This window comes from Leopardus geoffroyi, chromosome A1 (assembly GCF_018350155.1).
Source record: "Leopardus geoffroyi isolate Oge1 chromosome A1, O.geoffroyi_Oge1_pat1.0, whole genome shotgun sequence".
In the NCBI taxonomy this organism is placed as follows: domain Eukaryota; kingdom Metazoa; phylum Chordata; class Mammalia; order Carnivora; family Felidae; genus Leopardus; species Leopardus geoffroyi.
The window spans coordinates 111,481,488-111,503,763 of NC_059326.1; the positions used below are offsets into that span (position 1 = coordinate 111,481,488).

At 39.2% G+C, this 22,276-nt stretch overlaps 1 protein-coding gene across 6 annotated transcripts in view; it reads left to right on the top strand.

Moving 5' to 3' along the window:
• Positions 1–22,276, top strand: part of CATSPER3 (cation channel sperm associated 3) — a 37,283-nt gene that overhangs the window by 5,650 nt on the left and 9,357 nt on the right. For all 6 annotated transcript variants that reach the window (XM_045489385.1, XM_045489404.1, XM_045489394.1 and 3 more), the window contains 2 exons: positions 1,922–2,075; positions 21,989–22,228. In XM_045489385.1, the coding sequence (XP_045345341.1) occupies positions 1,965–2,075; positions 21,989–22,228 (351 nt within the window). In that variant the 5' untranslated portion in view covers positions 1,922–1,964. The remainder of the gene's footprint in view (positions 1–1,921; positions 2,076–21,988; positions 22,229–22,276) is intronic.

A 22,276-nucleotide genomic window follows, 5' to 3' on the forward strand; every position in this document is an offset into this window, starting at 1 on the left:
TTCTCTTAGCCTCTTCCCGTACACGCTCCTCCGCTGCCCAAAACAAGGTGCATGCCCTTGAGAATCTGCCTTCTGTGGCTGGTAAGGTTGGTGGAGGCTTAGCCAAACCCTTTGCTTCTTTAGCCTTAATATTATGACTGGCTATTTAAGTCAACATTCAGTTGTGCTCTTATTTGACCCGTACACTGAATTTGACTCTCTGTTGCCCTTTTTTACTTTTTACCTTTTTGTCATTTTTACTTTGCTTTTATTAGCTACTGTGTTAGAAAATTTGAAGATTTTTTGGGGGGATAATAGACCTGATCTCACATCAGACAGTGAAATCATACATCTTGTTTTTATAGATTATAATAGTATATATATTCTGTATTTACTGTTATGAGAGTGTATTCATTTGATACATATAATGGGAAAAAGTGATACATACTCTTTGAGAAAAATTGCAAAGCACAGATAAATATAAATAACCAAGAAAAAGAATTACCTGTAAGCTCACTTTCCATAGGCAGATACTAGTGACATTTTGGCATGTTTCCTACTCAGTTTTTTCTACCTGTTTTTGTACATTTGAGATAATTTTGAGTATACAGAGTTGTGTATCTTGTTTTTGTCTTTTGCTATACAGTGGATTATCATTTTTCAAATCATCAAAAATGCACAGATATATTTTAGTATCTATATAATATTCCATGAGATGGATATGCCATAGTGTACTTAACTAGTCTTTTTTGCTAGACTTTTTAAATTGTTTTCAAGTTCTCACTACTATAAATAATGCTGGGATGCACGTGTTTGGCCATAGTCACTTCATTCCAGATTGTATTCTCTTAGGGTAGGTAGGTTCCTTATATCAGAGGATACACTCAGTGCTAAGGCTTTTCAGAGGAGCTTGCCAATTTACATTCCTCCTGGCATTTTATGAGAATGCCTCTATTGTTAGCATTAAATGCTGTTACGTTTAAGTCTGCTAACTTTATAAGCAAAAATGGTGGTTTCACCTAATTTGCATTCCCTTGGTTAGTAATGCTACTGAATGTTCATTACCATTTATATTTATTTCGTAAATTGATTGTGTGCCTGTTTTTTCCTAGAGTGTCCAGTTGTTGTTTTTTTTCTTTTTTTTTATCATTAATTTGTGAGTACTTGTCTGGGTGATTATTGGATTACCAGTTTTTCCTACTAGACTGAGAGGATTGAGGTTTGCTCACCTTATATGCACAGTGTCTGCTATATTGCCTGGCATGTAGTACTCATTCGATAAGAATTTGTTGAATGAGTAAATGAAGATGATGCTTTGTTTTGCTTGAGAAGTAGTGGTAACTCCCCCCTTCTCCCCCCCTCCCCCCCACCGAGGTCTAAAGTGAAGGTACTAAATAACTGAGTGGGGACAGAACAATTTAGGGATCATTATACATATTTCAGTGGTTATTCAGTTAGTGTTGTGTTGCAATTTTTAAATAATATTTATCTAAGTAATCTCGACACCCAACATGGGGCTCGAACGCATGACCCTGATCAAGAGTCAATGCTCTTCCAACTGAGCCAGCCAGGAGTCTCATGTTGTGTTGCAATGTGAAAGTGTATTTACATTAAAAAAATATATTTTTTTACATTTTATTTATTTTTGAGAGAGAGAGCACACAAGTAGGGGAGAGGCAGAGAGAGAGAGAGACACAGAATCTGAAGCAGGCTCCAGGTTCTGAGCTGTCAGCACAGAGCCCGACATGGGGCTCAAACTCACAAACCATGACCTGAGCTGAAGTCGGACGCTTAACCGACTGAGCCACCCAGGTGCCCCAGTATATTTAAATTTACATTCACAGAGAGGATAGAGCAGACCCTCATCCCTACAAAAATGTGTAATGTTTGGGATCTAGTTCTGTTGTAAGATAATCGTACCTCTGCTTCAACTTTTTGACAGAAGGAAAGATGCTCAATGTCAGCAATTTGTGAAGAGAGTCATAATGAGTCATCTCTTTAAGATAATTATGATTAGTATCGTCTCCGTGAATGCCTTTTTTGTGGTCTTGTGGACTGATTATAATACAAGATACAACTTGTTCACACTTTGTGAGGTAAGCAGACAAAAATGGATCGATTTTCTTCTGTTTCACCTGTTTTATTTTTGAAAATGTTATGTTTAAGGCATTTTGTTCAACAAAATTTTCCATAGAATAATTCTAAGGGCTTTAAAAATCTACGGTAAAATCGGGGAAGAAGGTGGCAACAGTAGCAGTGGTGACAGCGTTTTTTAATCTCCCTGAGTTTCCTCTTGAAACAGAGCAATTTGAGAGCAGAGCTAAAAACCGATGGGAAGCATTGAAACCCAAACTAGTTAAAAAGATATCTTTACTAAGAGCCATAACTGCACAGTGTTAGCCTCTGAAGGAGACAAAGCAGAGGGCATTCAATAAATATCCACTGGAAGGTATGATGGGCTGATGTGAGAATAGCCCTTGATGGTGGGAAGGGCGTTGCTCATTCCAGTACTGGCTTAGTGCAAGAAGTTCTTGATAGTTTCCAGAGTGCCTAGAACAGTCTGGATCTTGTAAACTTTGAAGACTGACCATCCAGGGCTCCCTTCAGGGCCGGCACTCTCCCACCCCCTGCCCACCTAGGAGAAATATTGGGAGTGGAATAAAAATTGAGCAGGGTAGGGGCCCAGAGATGAAGGAGGAAAAGGTCCAGATAAAATTGGAGGAGGGAAACAGAACAAAGAAATCTTAAATGAGGCCACATCTTTAAAAAAATTTTTTAAGTTTATTTTTTATTTATTTTAAGAAAAAGTGTGAGTGGGGGAGGAGCAGAGAGAGAGGGAAATGGAGAATCCCAAGCAGGCTCTGCACTGTCAGCACAGAGTCCAATGTGGGACTTGAACCCATGCAATTGTGAAATCATGACCTGAAGCTACCCCACCTTGAAACACAGCACAAAAGAGGGAGCTAATGTAGTTAGAACCACACCTTCTAAAAGTACAGGAAGGGGCAGCTGGGTGGCTCAGTTGGTTAAACATCTGACTTCAGATCAGGTCATGATCTTGTGGTTGGTGGGTTTGAGGCCCACATCAGGCTCTCTGCTGTCAGTGCAGAATCTGCTTTAGATCCTCTGTCTCCCTTTTTTTGCCCCTCCTCTGCCTCACACATGTGCTTTCTCTCTCTCTCTCCAAAATAAACATTAAAAAAAAAAAAAAGTTCAGGAAAGAGTATAAAAGAGTATACAAGAAAGAGATTGAGGTAAAATCCCACAGAGAATTATTATGAAAGGAAAAAAGAGAATAAAGTGGAGAATAATACTCCTGTAGATAATGGAAGCCTACCAGAAAGACATGTCCACAAAACAGAGAACTGTAGCATGTTATTTCAGAACTAGGTAAATGTTTAAGAAAATGATATGAGATAGGAAAGAACAGAGGCCAAGTGACAAAACTCAGGAAAGAATTAGAAATAGGGGCGTCTGGGTGGCTCCGTCAGTTAAGTGTCCGACTTCAGCTCAGATATGATCTCATGGTTCGTGGGTTCTAGCCCTGCATCAGGCTCTGTGCTGACAGCTCAGAGCCTGGAGCCTGCTTCGGATTCTGTGTCTCCCTCTCTCTCTGCCCCTCCCCTGTTCACACTCTGTCTGTCTGTCTCTCAAAAGTAAACATTAAAAAAATTTTTTTTTAAAAGAATTAGAAATAAAAGTCATTTCAAAAATGAAGATGTGGGGTGCCTGGGTGGCTCAGTTGGTTAAGTGTCAGACTCTTTTTTTTTTTTTTTTTTTAATATTTTTTTTAATGTTTATTTTTGAGAGAAAAAGAGGAAGCACGAGTCAGGGAGGGGCAGCGAGAGAGGGAGACACAGAATCTGAAGCAGGCTCCAGGCTCTGCGCTGTCAGCACAAAGCCCAATGTGGGGCTTGAACCCATGAAACGCAAGCGTCAGCCTCTTGATTTTGGCTCAGGTCATGATCTCACAGGTTTAAGATCAAGCCCTGCATCGGGCTCCATACTGAGCATGGAGTCTGCTTGGGATTCTCTCTTCTCTCTCTCTCTCTCTCTCTCTCAATCTCCCTCCCTCCCTCCCTCCCTCCCTCCCCTGCTCTCTTGCTTGCTTGTGTGTTTTCTCTCTTTCAAAGGAAAAAAAGCTGAAGATGCAACTAAGAGCAATGAGGCACAATAGGTAATAGCTTAAGTGAAATATTAGATTAATGGAAGAGATTTTTAAAAATCTATAAGAAATGAAGAGATAAAAAGGATTCAAGAGAAAATGATGAATATTGAAGATGTGGGAAGAAAAGATCCAACATAAATATAATAGGAGTCCCTGAATTTGAAACAAAAACAAAGGGACAGACCAAACACAAACCTGTAATTAAGAAAAGTTACCTGAAATAAAATAATTAAAATCATATATTGAAAGAGCACACTTTGAGAATATGGATTGAGAACAATAAACCCCAGGACTTTCTAGTAAAATTATTGGACTCTAAAGGAAAGAGGTAGAGGACATTGTGAGCATCTCAATTGGATAAGGAAAAGAAAATGTTTGACAGACTTTTTTCTGGTAATGCTTTCTGCTAAAGGAAACGGAGTAATATATTTAAGATACTTGAAGGAAGAAAATGTGAACCAAGAATTCTAGATGCAGTATAACTGACCTCCAAGTATCATGCACATGGAGAAACTGTCACTGATCATTAAAACATTTGGATGATACTGTTCCCTTGAGCTCTTCCTTTGGAATCTGGTGAAGAACAAGTTTCAGCCAACCAGAATGACTAGAGATGCATCAACATTAGGATGCGGATGAGCATTAAACATAATTGTAGAAATAATCATAATTGTGGGTTAACAAGAGATTCCAGCATATAATGAATCTGTCCTCTGGCAGGGAAGATACACTATGACTAAATGGGGGGGACTGGGGAGAGTTAATGCAAAAAAATTTAAAACCATTGTTAGAAGTCAGCTTAGTGGAGATACTAGTAGTCGTGTCATTTTGAGACTGTTGTGTGTGTAATACAGGATAAAGCAGATGGGTAATTACTGGACAGTTTAGTTGTGTTGTCCTCTGTGTCGTTTTTTTTTTAATGTTTTTTTTTTTTTTTGAGAGAGAGAAAGCATGAGTGGGGGTGGGGCAGAGAGAGAGAGAGAGACAGGCAGACAGAGCATCTGAAGCAGGTTCTGTGCTGACAGCAGAGAACCTGAAACAGGGCTCAAACTCATGAACCAAGAGATCATGATGTGAGCCCAAGTCAGACGCTTAACTGACTGAGCCATCCAGGCGCCCCTCCTTTGTGTTCTTGAGAACCAGTAATAATCATGGAAGAAAGGAGAAACATATAGACAAAACTAAGTAAAAACCATGTAGTTTCACATTTAAATTTGAAACATCAGTATAAATTACTAACGTATTTCATCCTTACTCATGAAAGATCTAGAACATTGACCGCTAAACTGTTATGCATCCTTACTGCCCACAATTTGATTTTGAAAGACCATTTCTTACTAAAACAAACAAACAAACAAACAAAACAGACAGATTAGAGATTCTTAGAGAAATGATTGACTGCAGGTCTCGGGCAAGAAATAGTTGGGTCAGGAGTATCTTGTCATGCACATAGCAAGGAAGCTATCAAAGATTACTGGGGTCATGTCAAAAGGACTCATGAAACAACTTGAAGAAGAGGCTCCTACTGGACAAAGATGGGGCACTTTGAGCTTTAATAAGGATAATAATTAAAATGGATTGAAACTCATCAAACAATCTATAAGTTTGCAATGATACCGAAACACTAATGTCACTTTGGAGGGTAATAAGGAACTAATCCTTTATCTCAAAAACTGTTAAATTGGGGCGTCTGGGTGGCGCAGTCGGTTAAGCGTCCGACTTCAGCCAGGTCACAATCTCGCGGTCCGTGAGTTCGAGCCCCGCGTTGGGCTCTGGGCTGATGGCTCAGAGCCTGGAGCCTGTTTCTGATTCTGTGTCTCCCTCTCTCTCTGCCCCTCCCCCGTTCATGCTCTGTCTCTCTCTGTCCCAAAAATAAATAAACGTTGAAAAAAAAAATTAAAAAAAAACAACTGTTAAATTAAGAGAAAGAATCATACATTACTAACCTTATATAAATCATATTACTGAGTAATATTACATAGTCAGGGGAAACTCTCTTTACAGAAAAATCCCAGGGGCACCTGGGTGGCTCAGTCGGTTAAGCGTCCGACTTCAGCTCAGGTTGTGATCTCATGTTCGTGGGTTTGAGCTCCACATCAGGCTCTGTGCTGACAGCTCAGAACCTGGAGCCTGCTTCAGATTTTGTGTCTCCCTCTCTCTTTGCCCCTCCCCTGCTTGTGTTTTGTCTCTCTCTCTCTCAAAAATAAATAAACATTAAAATATTAAAATAAAAAATGTTTACAATAAAAAAGAAGTATCCCAGTTAATAAATGAAAAAAGAAATGATAGAATTAGGATATCACTATTTTCATCCCCCAGTGAAGTAATGGATCTAGGCCATGAGCATCAGTGGCTGCTACTGTCATAAAAGGAGAGACAGCCAGACATTATATGCCTGGTGTGAAAGAACAGAACATACAATCTTGCCAAAGAGATGAAACCTGAATCTGATCTAGCCTTTGGATCCAGCTGCCTGTTTCCGGGAAATAGAGGACAGAGGAGAATGCTGAGCTACACCATGAGTGTGCAGTCAGCAAAATCCAGACTGGCAAATTCTACCAGTCAGACTGCCTGGGTTCATCAACAAATAAAGTTTAAGGAAAGAGAAAAAGGAATGAAGACTTAAAAGACCTATCAAATTTTTTAAAAAATTACAATTAAACTTGAAGAATTAGTTTCAGGGATGTATACATGGGTTCCTATCTATAGAGAAATGTAAGAAAGTGATTACTATGAAAATCAGGGTAGTGGTGATGTAAACAAAGGACATGGTGAAATCCAGGAAAAAAGAGACTTTGGAAAATGAAGGCATTGACAAGTTCCCATGTATATGGAAGGGTTTAGAGAGCCATAAATGCCCAGGGCAGGACACATACTTAGAAAAGACTTGAGAAGATCCCAAGCTTTCACCTCTGGCTGATCTCTATGATCACCACAAGTAGGAAATGAAGGCTAAAGTAGAGTTGAAAAATGGCTTGGCTAAGCATTGATGGGGTCTTCCAACACAAAGTTAGTCTGCAAAGATTAGGAGAGTTTCTTTTTCTTTTCCCTCCCCCCTCTCTTTTCTTTCTTCTCTTTCCTTCCTTTCCTCTCTTTCTTTCTTTTCTCCCTTCCTCTCTCTCTCTTTCCTTCCTTCCTTTTTAAAAAAATTTTAATGTTTATTTATTTTTGAGAGAGAGAGAGAGAAAGAACAAATGAATATGAAAGGGGGAGGAGGAGAGAGCGAGGGAGACACAGAATCTGAAGCAGGCTCCAGGCTCCAAGCTGTCAGCACAGAGCCCAACATGGGTCTCAAACCCACGAACCATGGGATGATGACCTGAGCTAAAGTCGGACACTTAACTGACTGAACCACCAGTCACCTCATTCCTTTCTTCCTTCTTTCCTTCCTCACTCTCTCTTTCTCTCTCTCTTTCCTTCTCTCTCTGCCTTTCTCTTTCTTCCTTCCCTCCCCCCTCCCTCCTTCCTCTTCTTTTCTTTTTTCTTTTCTTTCCTTTCCTTTCCTTTCCTTTCCTTTCCTTTCCTTTCCTTTCCTTTCCATTCCATTCCATTCCATTCCATTCCATTCCATTCCATTCCATTCCATTCCATTTCTTTCCTTTCCTTCTCTTTTTCTCTTTCCTCACTCTATTTCTTCTGTTTGAGGCATTTAAGAAAATATCTCTTTAAACACTAGCTAAAGGAAGAGACTTCAAAGACCTACATGTGACAAAGAATACAGTGTTTTTTTAAGATTTTATTTTTAAGTAATCTCTTCACCCAACATAGGGCTTGAACACACAACCCTGAGATCAAGAGTTGCATGCCCTATCAATTGAGCCAGCCAGGCACCCCACAGAGAATATAGTTTTACAAAAACTTTTTAGAAAGGCCACTAAACAAATGACTGCTATCCACAGAAAGTAACAAATTCCGAGGAGAGGGAAGAATCTGATTTTTAGAGCTACTACACTGTAATATTTAAAATGTACAGTTTCAGGGGCGAGTGGCTCACTTGGTTAAGCGTCCAACTTTGGCCAGGTCATAATTTCTTGGTTCGTGAGTTTGAGCCCCACGTGGGACTCTGTGCTGACAGCTGGGAGTCTGGAGCCTGCTTTAGATTCTGTGTCTCCCTCTCTCTCTGCCCCTCCCCCTCTCATGCTCTGCCTCTCTCTCTCCCTCTCAAAAAATGAATAAACATTAAAAAAAATTTACAAAGTCTAGTTTCAAAAAAAATTAAGCATGCCAATAAACAAGCAGGTATGGCTTTATTTATTTACTTATTTTTAAATAATTTATTGTCGAGTTAGTTAACATACAGTGTATACATTGTAGTCTTGGCTTTGGGAGTAGATTCCTGTGATTCATCATTTATATACAACATCTAGTGCTCATCCCAACAAGTGCCCTCCTCAATGCCCATCACCCATTTTCCCTGCCCCCACCCCCACCCCCATCAACCCTCAGTTTGTTTTCTGTATTTAAGAGTGTCTCATGGTTTGCCTCCCTGTCTGTAACTTATTTTTCTTTCCCTTCCCCTATGGTCTTCTGTTAAGTTTCTCAAATTCCACATATGAGTGAAAACATATGATATTTTTTCTGACTGATTTACTTCACTTGGTATAATACCCTCCAGTTCCATCCATGTTAAGCAGGTATGACTTTTACACAGAAGAAAGGAATAGAAACTGTCCCTGAGAAAGCACAGACACTGGAATTACTAGACAAAAAGTTTAATAAGTTCACTGTGTAAAATATGCCCAGGGAGCTAAAAGAAACCATGGGAAAAGAGCTAAATGTAACCAGGGGAACAATGTTTCAAGAAAGAGAGAATATTAATAAAGAGATAGAAATTATAAGAAGGAACCAAACAAATTCTGGAGTTGAAAAGTACATTAATTGAAAAATTCACTGGAGGGTGCCAGAGCAGATTTGAACAGGCAGAAGAAAAATCACTGAATTTGAAGACTAATCTATTTAACTTAGTCTGAAGAGCAGAAAGAATAAAGAATGAAGATAAATGAACAGAGTCTAATAGACCTGTGGGACACAAACATATCAACATACATAAATTAAGAGTTCCAGAAGAAGAAAGAGAAAGAGAATGTTTGAAAAAATAATAGCTAAAAACTTCCCACATTTGATAAAGGATATATACATCCAAGAATCTATAAACTCCAAGGACAAACACAAAGAGTTCCACACTGAAACACATAATTGAGTCTCGAAAGCCAAGCACAAAAAGAATCTTGAAAGCACCAAGAGAGAAGCAACTTTTCACGTACAAGGAATTCTCAATAATATTAGCACCTGATTTCTCCCCAGAAACTGTGGAGGACAGAAGGAAGTGACAAGACAGATTTAAAGTACTGAGAGAAAAATACTGTTGACCCAGAATTCAATATGCAGCAAACCTGTCTTTCAAAAAATGAAGGAGAAATTAAGACATTTCTAGATACACAAAAGCTTGTGGAATTTCTTCTACAAGAAATGCTAAAGTTCGCCCTGGGGTGCCTGGGTGACTGAGTCAGTTGAGCATGTGATTTCAGCTAGGGTCATGATCTCATGGTTCATGAGTTTGAGCCCTACATTGGGCTCACTGTTGTCAGCGCGGAGCCTGCTTCAGATCTTCTGTCCCCTCTGCCCCTCTCCCACTCACACTCTTTCTCTCAAAAATAAACATTTAAAAAAAGGTATTAAAAAAGAAGTGCTAAAGATAGTTCTTTAGGTGGAAATGAAACTAGACAGTAACTTGAATCCACTGATAGAAGTAACTACATAGGTAAATATAAAGGCCAATATTATTATATTTTTGGTTTGTAACTAAATATATATGTGTATCTGTGTGTGTGTATGCTTTGAAATACAAATGCATAAAACAGTTATAGTTAATGGGTGCACAATGTATAAAAATGTATTTTGTGGGGTGCCTGGGTGGCTCAATCATTTAAGCATCCAACTTCAGCTCATGGTCATGATCTCATGGCTCGTGAGTTCGAGCCCTGCATCGGGTTCTGTGATGACAGCTCAGAGCCTGGAGCCTGCTTCAGATTCTGTGTCTCCCTCCCTCCCTCTCTGCTCCTCCCCCACTCACACTCTGTCTCTCTCTCTCAAAAATAATAAACATTAAAAAAAATTAAAAATGTATCTTGTGACAACAAAAACATGGGGGAGGGATGGGGCTGTAAGGAAACAGAATTGTTATGTACTATTGAAGCTAAGGTTGTATTAACTAAAAATAGATTGTTACAAGTTTAAGAGCTTAATTTAATCATGAGAGTGACCACCAGAAAATAACTTAATAAATGTACGCAAGAAGAAATAAGAGGAATCAAAATGGTACACTATAAAAAAAAAAAATCAAGCACAAAAGAAAGCAGTACTGGAGGAATTAAGGAACAAAAAAGGTATGACATATAGAAAACAAACAGAATGGCCGAGGTATTTCTTCTTTGTCAGTAATTACTTTAAATGCAGAGGAGCTGAGCTTTCCAATTAGGACAGAATGGGTTTTTGAAATCCAAATATATGCTATCTCCAAAAGATTAACTTGAGATTCAAAGACACAAATAGGTTGAAAGTAGGGGCGTCTGAGTGGCTCAGTTGGTTAAGCACCTGACTTCTTGTGGCTCATGAGGTTGAGCCCCACATTGGACTCTGTGCTGACAGCTCAGAGCCTGGAGCCTGCTTCAGATTCTGTGTCTCCCTCTCTCTCTCTGCCCCCTCCCCTGCTCATGCTTTATCTCTCTGAAAAATAAATGTTAAAAAAAAAAAAGACAACCCAAATAAGTTGAAAGTAGAAGAATGAAGAAAGATAATCCATGCAGGTATAAATGAAAAGAGATCTGAGTTGGCTGTACTGATATCAGATAAAATAGACATTAAGGCAAAACTGTTACAAGAAACAACATATTTGACAAAAGGGTCAATTCATCAAGAAAATACAATAATTTTGCTTAACTGCATACAGAGCATTCTCCAGGATAGACCATATGTTAGACCACAAAACAAGTTGCAATAAATTTAACAATACTGAAATTGTACAAAGTATCTTTTCTGACAACAGTGCAATGAAACTGGAAATCAATAACAGCAAGAAAACTGGAAAAAATTCAAACATATGGAACACTCTTAAATGACCAGTAGGTCAAAGAAGAAATCACAAGGGAGATTAGAAAGTACTTTAAGGTGAATGAAAATGAACACACAACATAACACATAAGAAATATAATCAATAATATTGTAATAACTTTGTGTGGTGACATATAGTAACTACACTTACCATGGTGAGCATTTCACAATGTATATACATGTCAAATCACTGTTGTACACCTGGAACTAATATTGTATGTCAATTATACTTTAATTTTAAAAAGCATGATAAAACTTACAGGATGCAGCAAAAGCCGTGCTCAGAGGGAAATACATTCCTGTAGATGCCTGCATTAGGAAAGAAAAAAGATCTTGTATTAATAATCTAGCTTTAGACATTAAGGAACTAGAAAAAGAGCAAACCAAACTTAAAGGTAGCAGAAGGAAGGAAATTAAAAAGATTAGAACGAGATAAAATCTAGAATAAAGAAAATCAACAAAACCAAAATTTCATTTTTTGAAAAGATCGACAAAATTGATGACTTTAGGGGCGCCTGGGTGGCGCAGTCGGTTAAGCGTCCGACTTCAGCCAGGTCACGATCTCGCGGTCCATGAGTTCGAGCCCCGCGTCGGGCTCTGGGCTGATGGCTCGGAGCCTGGAGCCTGTTTCTGATTCTGTGTCTCCCTCTCTCTCTGCCCCTCCCCCGTTCATGCTCTGTCTCTCTCTGTCCCAAAAATAAAATAAACGTTGGAAAAAAAAAATTAAAAAAAAAAAAATTGATGACTTTAGCTAGATTGACTAAGGAAAATAAGACTCTAATTACTAATAATAGAAATGAAAGTTGGGACATTACTACTGACCTCATAGAGATAAAAAGGGTTGTAGGAGAATACTATAAACAATTGTACACCAACAAATTAGACAACCTAGATGAAACTAACAAATTCCTAGAAACATACGACAAAACTCAAAAGAAATAGGAAACTATTTTTTTAGTTTTATATATAAAGAGGTTGAATCACTAATCAAAATCTCCCAACAAAGAAATGCCCAGGGCCAGATGACTTCACTAGTTAATTTTCTGCTGCATTTAAAGAAGAATGGGGTCATCTAGGTGGCTCAGTCGATTGAGTGTCCAACTCTTGATTTTGGCTTGGGTCATGATCTCAGAATCATGGGATTGAGGCCCATGTTAGGGAGCCTGCTTGGGATTCTCTTTCCACTGCCCCTCTCCTGCTCTCTCTCTCTCTCTCTCTCTCTCTCAAAATAAATAAATAAATAAATAAATAAATAAATAAATAAATAAAAAATAAAGGGAAATGAACACCAATCCTTCTCAAACTCTTCCAAAAATTAGAAGAGGATGGAACACTTTTGAATTCATTACGTCAGGCCAGGATTACCTTGATACCAAAGTATCACAAGAAAAGAAGACTACAGACAGATATTCCTTATGAATGCAGATACAAAAATCCTCATGGAGATACTAACAAACTGAATTGTGCATCATACTTAAAATTTTTTTATGTTTTTATTTTATTTTTGAGAGAGAACAGTAGCAGGGAAGGGGCAGAGAGAGAGAGGGAGACACAGAAGCTGAAGCAGATTCCAGGCTCCAAACTGTTTGCCCAGAGCCCTATGCGGGGCTTCATCTCATGAATGGTGAGATCATGGCCTCAGCCAAAGTTGGGTGCCCAACTGACTGAGCCACTCAGGTGCCCCTAAGCAGCATACTGAAAAGGGTTATACACTATGATTCATTCCTAGATTTATCCTAGGAGTCCCTTCAACATATGAAAGTCAATCAATGTCATACACCAGTAGAATGAAGGAAAAAATTCATGTTTGCATCAGTTCTTGCTGAAAAATCATTTGCAAAATCCAATACCCTTTCATGATAAAACACACACACACACACACACACACACACACACACAACTTAACAAACTAGAAATAGAAGGGAAATTCCTCAACTTGATGATGGGTATTTATGAAAAAATCCACAGTTAACATCATAGTCGGTGGTGAAAGACTGGAAATCTTTCTAATCTAAGATCAGGATCAGGAGCCTGCTTTCACCATTAAAAAAATTATGCTGGAAGTTCTAGCCAGAGGAATTAAGCAAGAAAAAGAAAAAAAAAGTTACTTGAATTGGAAAGGAAAAATTGAGATCATCTTTTTTTGCATGTGACTTGATCTTATGTATAGAGAATCCTAAAGAATACACACACACACACACACACACACACACACACGCACGCACAACTATCAGGACTATTAAATTCAGCACAGTTGGGGCGCCTGGGTGGCGCAGTCGGTTAAGCGTCCGACTTCAGCCAGGTCACGATCTCGCGGTCCGTGAGTTCGAGCCCCGCGTCAGGCTCTGGGCTGATGGCTCAGAGCCTGGAGCCTGTTTCCGATTCTGTGTCTCCCTCTCTCTCTGCCCCTCCCCCGTTCATGCTCTGTCTCTCTCTGTCCCAAAAATAAATAAACGTTGAAAAAAAAAATTTTTTTTTAAATTCAGCACAGTTGCAGGGCACAAGATAAACAACGAATATTAGATGTATTTTTTATACTAACAGTGAACAATCTGTACAGGAAATTAAGAAAATTCCATTTACAAAAGCATCCAAGGGGCGAAGGGGCACCTTGGGTGGCTCAGTCCGTTGAGCATCTGACTCTTGATTTCAGCTTAGGTTATGATCCCATGGTCATGGGATTGAGCCCTGCATTGGGCTCCATGCTGAGTGTGGAGTCTGCTTAGGATTCTTTCTCTCTCCCTCCCCTGCTTACGTCTTCTTTCTCTCTCTAAAATAATAATTTAAAAACATCCAAAATAATAAAATACCTAGGATTAGATTTCACCAAGGAGATGAGAGATGTGTGTCCTGAAAATTATAGAACATTGTTGAAAGAAATAAGGCCTACATAAATGGAAAGACATCCCATATTCATGGATTAGAAGACTTGTTAAGACTTGTTACAAAGACTTTCCAGAATGATCTACAAATTCAATGCAATCCCTATCAAAATTTTAATCGCCTTAAAAAAAAAAAAGTAGGGGTGCCTGGGTGGCGCAGTCGGTTAAGCGTCCGACTTCAGCCAGGTCACGATCTCGCGGTCCGTGAGTTCGAGCCCCGCGTCGGGCTCTGGGCTGATGGCTCAGAGCCTGGAGCCTGTTTCCGATTCTGTGTCTCCCTCTCTCTCTGCCCCTCCCCCGTTCATGCTCTGTCTCTCTCTGTCCCCAAAAAAATAAACGTTGAAAAAAAAAAAAAAAAAAAAAAAAAGTAGATTCTCAAATTCATATGGATGTGCAAAGTGCCCTGAGTAGGCAAAACAGTATTGGAAATGAAGAACAGAGTTGGAGGACTTACATTTTTGACTTTAAAACTTACTACAGAGATATCGTAGTCAAAACAGTGTGATACAGGCATAAGGATACATGTAGACCTATGGAATACAATTGAGATCCTAGAGATAAAACCAAATAATGTGGCTAATTGATTTTCAACAAGAGTACCAAGACCATTCATTTAGGGCAAAAATAATTTCTTCATCAAATGATTCTGGGACAACTTTATATCCACATGCAATGAGTAAAGTTGGACCCCTACCTCACACCACATTCAAAAATTAACTCAAAATGGATCAAAGTCATAAATCTAAAAGCTAGAATTCTTAGAAGAAAACACAGGGGAAAATGTTCATGACCTTGAATTTGGCAGTGGATTCTTAGGTATGACACCAAAAACACGGGCAATAAAAGGGAAAAGTAGATAAATTAGACTTCACCAAAATTAAAAACATTTGTGAGTCTAAGGGCACTATCAAGAAAGTGAAAAAGTGAAAAGACAGCCCACAGAAAGGGAAAAATAATTGCACATCATATAGCTGTTAAAAGATTAACCTGTAGACTATATAAAGAACTCCCACAACTCAACAGCAATAACAACAAAATAACCCAATTTAAAAATGCACAAAGGGGGGCACCTGGGTGGCTCAGTCAGTTGAGCATCTGACTTGTGCTCAGGTCATGGTCTCACGGTTGGTGGGTTTGAGCCCTGCTTTGGGCTCTGTGCTGACTGCTCAGAGCCTGGAGCCTGCTTTGGATTCTGTGTCTTCCTCTCTCGCTCTCTGCCCCTCCCCTGCTCATGCTCTGTCTCTCTCTCTTAAAAATGAATAAACATCAAAAAAATGCACAAAGGACTTGAACAGACATTTCTCCAAAGAAGATATGCAAATGATCAATAAGCACATTAAAAGATGTTCGAAGACAATAGTCATTAGAATGGAAAATGCAAATCAAAACAACTTCACGCCCACTGGATAGCTATTATAAAAACAAAAACTCCAAAATTGGAAATAACAAGTGTTGGTGATGTGGATGTGAAGAAGTTAGAACACTTGTGCATTGCTGGTGCGAATGTAAAATCATGTAGCCACTTTAGAAAATAGTTTCTCAAAAAGTTAAACATAGAATTGCCATATGATCCAGCAATACCACCAGGTGTGTGCTCAAAATAATTGAAAACAGGGACTCAAGCAGATACTTGTATGCCAGTGCTCATAGCAGCATTGTTCACAGTAGCCAAAAGGTGGAATCAAGTCATGTGTCCATTGGCCAATGAATGGATAAAGAAAGTGTGATGTATATGTAAAATGGAATATTATGCAGCCTTAAAAAGGAATGAAATTGTGATACGTGCTACAATATGGATAAACCTTGAACACATTATGCTAAGTGAAATAAACCATATATAAAAGAGCAAATTATTATATGGTTTGTACCTAGAATAAGCAAATACATACAGACAGAAAGTAGAATGGAGTTTTCCAGGGCATAGGGGAGAGGGGATGTAAAGTTACTGCTTAATGGTTACAGAGCTTCTGCTTGGGAGAATGAGATAGTTCTGGAAATGGTAGTGTTGCTGGTTGCACAATACTGTGAGTGTACTTAATTCCAATGAATTGATTGTACACCTAAAAGTGGTTAAATATTATAATTTTCATGTTTTATACATATTTTACTATAATCAAAAACAAAGGTTATAAATACAACTCACACCCCCACTGAATTTTATACTGTAAAATAAAGAATTTTATGGTACATGAAATATTTCTCCATTTTAAAAATTAATGAGCTTACTTGTTGGAAAAAAGCAACAAAATAAAATCAAAAAGAAGGAAAAAGGAGAAGAAAAAGGAAGGAAAGTAGAAAAGAAATAGTAAAGAGCAAAAATTAAGGAAATGGGAAAGGAAGATTCAATAGAAGGTATCAAGAAAGCCAAAAGTTAGATCTCAGAAAACAGTTACAAAATAACTTTATTCAGGAGACAGTCAAGATAAATAGAAGCCCTGAATTATGTTAGAGTTTTAAAAGGAAAATTATAGGTGACATAGATATCAGAAATCTAATAATTTTGTGCCAAAAATTAAAAACCTAGCTGAAATTATTTTCTAGAAAAAAATTATAAAACTGACTTTCAGTAAAAAACGAAAAACCTGAAATAGTCTTTATATGTCCTTATATGTCTTTAACTGGCTATAAAGCATTGAATTCATAGTTAAAACTTTCTGTCCCCAAAACCTACAAACTCACCTGGACTAGATGGTTTTATATTCATGGAGGAGACAATTCCAAACATAGAAAATGCTTGTTTTGATTAGATAAATGAGTACATCTGCCCTGCCCACAGACAATTCATTTTGTGAATTTCATTTCTGCAGGATACTTAGTGCCCAAACTAGACAAGGACAGTATGAGAAAGACAAATAACATCCGATTACATGAACATGGACACAAAAATCCCAAGCAGAACATTGAGAAACTGAATCAAAATGTATGAAAAAGATTATATATCATTGCCAAGTTGGTTTTTTTCAGGAAGGCAAGTATTAGAAGAATCTACACATTTTATTAACCAGCGTAAAATATTAAAGGAGAAAAACACCTTGAAATCATTTTGAGAGATGCAGAAAACAAATTTGATAATGAATATCCTTTAGGATAAAAATTTAGCAAACTAGGGATAGAAAGGAATTATTAAATTTTTTTTTACATTTATTTATTTTTGAGAGAGAGAGAGACAGAGTGTGAGTGGGGTGGTGGGGTGGTGGTGGTGCAGAGACGGAGGGAGACACAGAATCCAAAGCAGGCTCCAGGCTCTGAGCTGTCAGCACAGAGCCTGGTGTGGGGCTTGAACCCACAAACCATGAAATCATGACCTGAGTCAAATTCAGACACTCAACTGACTGAGCCACCCAGGTGTTCCGTGAAAGGACTTATTTTTAAACCGATTATGTAAAACTTACATCAAAATGCACACTCAGTGATGAAACTTTAGCGGTATTCTCTTTCAAGGTGTTAAAAATGTGTCATTTCTGCATAGAAACCCCAAAAGAATCTCAAAAAAATTGTTTTGTGAAAAAATTGTTGATAAAGTTAATACTACTTAATAAAGCTAATAATTTTGTTTGTTTATTTGAGAGATAGAGTGCATGTGCCCACTTTGAGCAGGTAAGGTGCAGAGTCAGAGAATCTTAAGCAGGGTCCAGGCTCAGCGCAGACCCTGATGTGGGGCTTGATCCCACGACTCTGGGATCACGACCTAAGCCAAAATCAAGAGTCAGGACACTCAACTGACTAAGCCACCCAGGTGCCCCAAAGTTAATTATAAAGTCTAACAAGTTTGTTGAATATATGACCAATAAATACAATCAATTACATTGAATGTATCAGCTATAAAATAACTCTTCTAATAAGAAAATGTGAAAAATACTAGAGGCAAATCTAATAAAAGACTTTTGTGATCTTTAAGGAGAAAACAATTTAAATATATAAAGGTAGTTAAAGAAGACAAAGAGGGGCGCCTGGATGGCTCAGTTAGTTGAGCGTCTGATTTCAGCTCAGGTCATGATCTCACAGTTCATGAGTTCGGGCCACATCGGGCTCTGTGCTGACAGCTCAGAGCCTGGAGCCTGCTTTGGATTCTGTGTCTCCCTCTCTCTCTGCCCCTCCCCCACTCATGTTCTGTCTCTCTGCCTCTCAAAAATAAAGAAAACTAATAAAAAAACATTAAAAAAAAAAAAAAGAAAACAAAGAAATGGAAGGATCTATTAGACCATGGATAGAAAGGCTCAGTTTCTTAGAGATGAATTCTCCCCAGAGAAATCCAGAAGGCAGGGTTTTTTTATGGGTTGCCAAAAGCTGATGCTAAAATTTAAAGAACAGAATGCAAGACAAAAAGCAAATGAACAGGATGGTTTTGACAGTTAAAAGGAGAGAGAAGGCCTGACTTACCAGGTAACAGGACTTTCTAGAGAGCTTTAGTAATGAAGGCAGGGTAATGAAGCAGGAGCAGAGACCAGCACAGCAGGGTAGAGCACTTGGAACCAGACCCTGGCCCGTGTGAAGACATGGTACCTGTGGCACCAGGGAAGATTCTGCAGGAAACAGTCCTAGGACCATTGGTTGTACATGTGGAGAAAGCATATAACTGGATCTCTACCTCACAGCACACACAACTGGCTTAAAGACCCAACACAAGGGGTGCCTGGGTGGCTCAGTTGGTTAAGCGTCCGACTTTGGCTCAGGTCACCATCTCAGCTCAGACCCTGGAGTCGGCTTCAGATTCTACTTCTCCCTCTCACTTTGCCCCTCCCCCACTCATGCTTTGTGTCTCTCTCAAAAATGAATAAATGTCAAAAAATTTTTTTTTAATAATAATAAAAAAAGACCCAGGAAAAGTGATACTTTAAAATGTTTAGAAGAGAGTATACTTACAGGATCTCAGGAGGGAAAGTTTTCGTAAAATGCAAAATATATATATCATGAAAAAACAGCTTTGATTAATTTGATTCCATTAAGATTTTAAACTTGTGTTCATCAAAGGATCATTGAAAAGGTGAAAACATACGTCAGCGTAGGAGAAGATATTTGTGACCCATGGTACAGATTCAGAATACGTGAAAAATTGATTGTCTTGCAAGCCAGTAAGAAAAAGAACAATCCAGCAGAGAATTTGGCACAAGATAAGAAATAGGCATCTTACAATTTAAACATATAAAAAGATGTCCAGCTTCACTAATGATTAGAGAAATGACAAGCAGAATTAAAAAATCAGATACCGCTGCATATTCATCAGACTGACAGAAATGAAGAAGTTCAACAGTACGAAGTGTTGGTGAACACGTGAAGCGATAGGAACATTGCTGATATCAAGGTATATTGGTACACTAGCTTCAGAAAACACTTCTCTATTCAGTGAAGTGGAAGATGCTGACGTCCGGCACTAATTCTACTCGTAGGTATATGACTGGGAGAAGCTTTACACATGGGTATGATAAAACGTACAAGTATTACTCTACCTTTTTGTACCAGTATGCTGTTTGCAATAGTAAAAATTACCACCAAGCCAAATATCACCCAGTGGGTTATTGGATAAATAAATTACAGTATTTTCCTAAGTGGTATTGCTACATAGTAGTAAAACTGTAAACTAGGTTTACGAACGCAACAGAGACGAATCTCATAGGTTTTAAATGAAAAAAAAAAAAAACAAAAACAAAAAAACAAATTGCCAAAGGATACTTCAGTGGCTATGCTATTTGTGTAATATATGAAAAAATGCAGAAGGATGCCATGTACTTTTAGGGATATATATGTGGTAAGAGTATAAAATACAGGAATTCCAGATTTATGGTCAGATTACCTTCGTGGGAGGGAAGTGGACTTGGTCATTGAGGGCTGGACAGGAGACTGCCTGCATGGTAATAATGTTTTATTTCTTAAGCTGGATGGAAATATATGTTTGTTCATTCTGTTATTTTTTTTACATCATCTTGTGTATCTTAAATATTACATAGTAGTTAAGAAATAAAAATGTATGTAAATGGTTGCCAAGGAGGGGCCACAAACATAAGTATACAGGACAAATAAAACACCAGCTGCCTTATTGTTACCCAAATGGATAGTTGTGGCTTGAATTACCCTTTCCAGTGGCAGCATCTGACATATATTTAAAAGGTGATAAATCTCAAAAACCTTCCTTTTTTTTTTTTTTAACGTTTCTTTAATTTTGAGAGAAGAGAGAGAAAGAGGCAGAGAGAGAGACACACACAGAATCCGAAGCAGGCTCCAGGCTCTGAGCTGTCAGCACAGAGCCTGGCGTGGGGCTGGAACCCACGAACTGTGAGATCATGACCTGAGCTGAAGTCAGATGCTCAACCGACTGAGCCATCCAGGTGCCCCTCAAAAACCTTTCTATTTCCCTCCAGAAACTCTCTCTAGTCCATTTCAATTCACCCCAAACTCATCTCAGGAAAGGCATCCCCGCTGACCCAGTTGCTCTGTCTGCAACACTAGAGTCTTCTCTGCCTTCTGCCATCCTGTGCACCCCGGGCTCCAGCAGTGAGTCCTGAGATGGCAGCGTACATAATACTTCCTCCTTGTGCCTCTTCTCTTCGACGCCACACCATCCCCCGATCCAGTCCGGTCTAACCTCACCTCTTGCTGGCTGACTGTGGGAAGTAATTCTCCTGCTATCTGTCACCTCCTCCCGAAGTCACCTTCCAGTCCTTATTCTTGCCAGCTCCCCACCGGTCTCTTTTCCACCTAGATCTCATAAAAATATAAATCAGTTCATATCACTCCCTTGCTCAAAATCCTCCAAGGTGGAGGTTAAAATCAAGGCCCTCACCAGGCCTACAAGGCCCTCCCTACATGGTCTGCCTCCCCTTTCTGTTCTAGCCATGCTGACTCTGCTGTTCTTTGAACAAACCCTTTCTCGGCGTAAGACCCCTGTACTTGACATCTGGGAACTTTGTCCCAGTTTTTATGATGGCTCCATTTCAAGGCCTCCAGTTACCACCACGTTTTCTAACACAGCTGCCATGACTCTCCCTCCCTGACATGACCAGTCCCTCTATCCCCTTTGGCTGTTTCCTTTTCTCCTATTTGTTCCTTTCTGATGTTATACTGTCTATGTATTTGAGCGTTCATTTCTGTCTCCCCTACCAGATCATAAGCTTCATGGGGCCTGGACATTTTCTGCCTTGTTCATTGTTGCATTTTACCATGCCAAAACAGTGCTTGCTTGGCTCATGGGAGATGCTTAGTCAACAAAGCTGCTTCAGTGAATCATTGCACCGATGATAAGGAAAAAGTTATTTGACTCAAGTTTTTTTTTTTTTTTTCCTGGTAAAATCAAAGCCACTGGCGTTATAGATGCATGAGAAGACTTTGAATAAGATTATTTCATAAAGTATATAAGTGAGGAAAAAAGCTTAGTGTTCTTCAGAAATAGTTCACTTAACTGATTTTGGGATGTGTGATTAATTGATACCTATTAGTAGATATTTGAGTATTTCATCTCTGTTCCTAAAAATTTGGATATTCAGGTTGGCTAGAAAACTTGGGATCTTCTCTTTGGGAAAGCTTATGTTCAGGTCACCTGACATGTCAAGTTGCTAATACCAGGGCCTAGATGGTCATTCTGTCTGCCAGTCAGTCCGTCATTCTTAAGCGCCCTGGGTCCAAACTAGCCCCAGGCTTAGGCAGGGAGGGAAGACTCAGAAAGAGGAGAATCAGGCACACTGTGTGTGCACTGTGCGCCTGGGCCTCTGCTTGGGTTTCTCTGTCACATGGGTGACTTAGGAGTACCCTCCCTCCAACAACGCACACACTTGATTGAGTACCTCAGGCAGGGAGAGGGTGGAACTCCGGGGCTCTGTGGCTCCGCCTGACTCTCCAACCCTTGGCATCCCTGCAGGTCTCGGAGCTCATCTTTGTGTCCATCTATAGCTCTGAGTTCTGCATGAAGCTCTACGTGGACCCCATCAACTACTGGAAGGATGGCTACAACCTGCTGGATATAATCATTATCATCATTATCTTCATTCCTTACAGTCTCCGCAAATTCAAGGGCAAGCACTACCCCTACCTCAACATTGCTGACGGCATTCAGTCCCTGCGCATCCTCAAGCTTATCACCTATAGCCGTGGCATCCGGGTGAGTGACCTGGGGGGCACCTCGGCCTGGGAGTGTAGACAGCAGGGC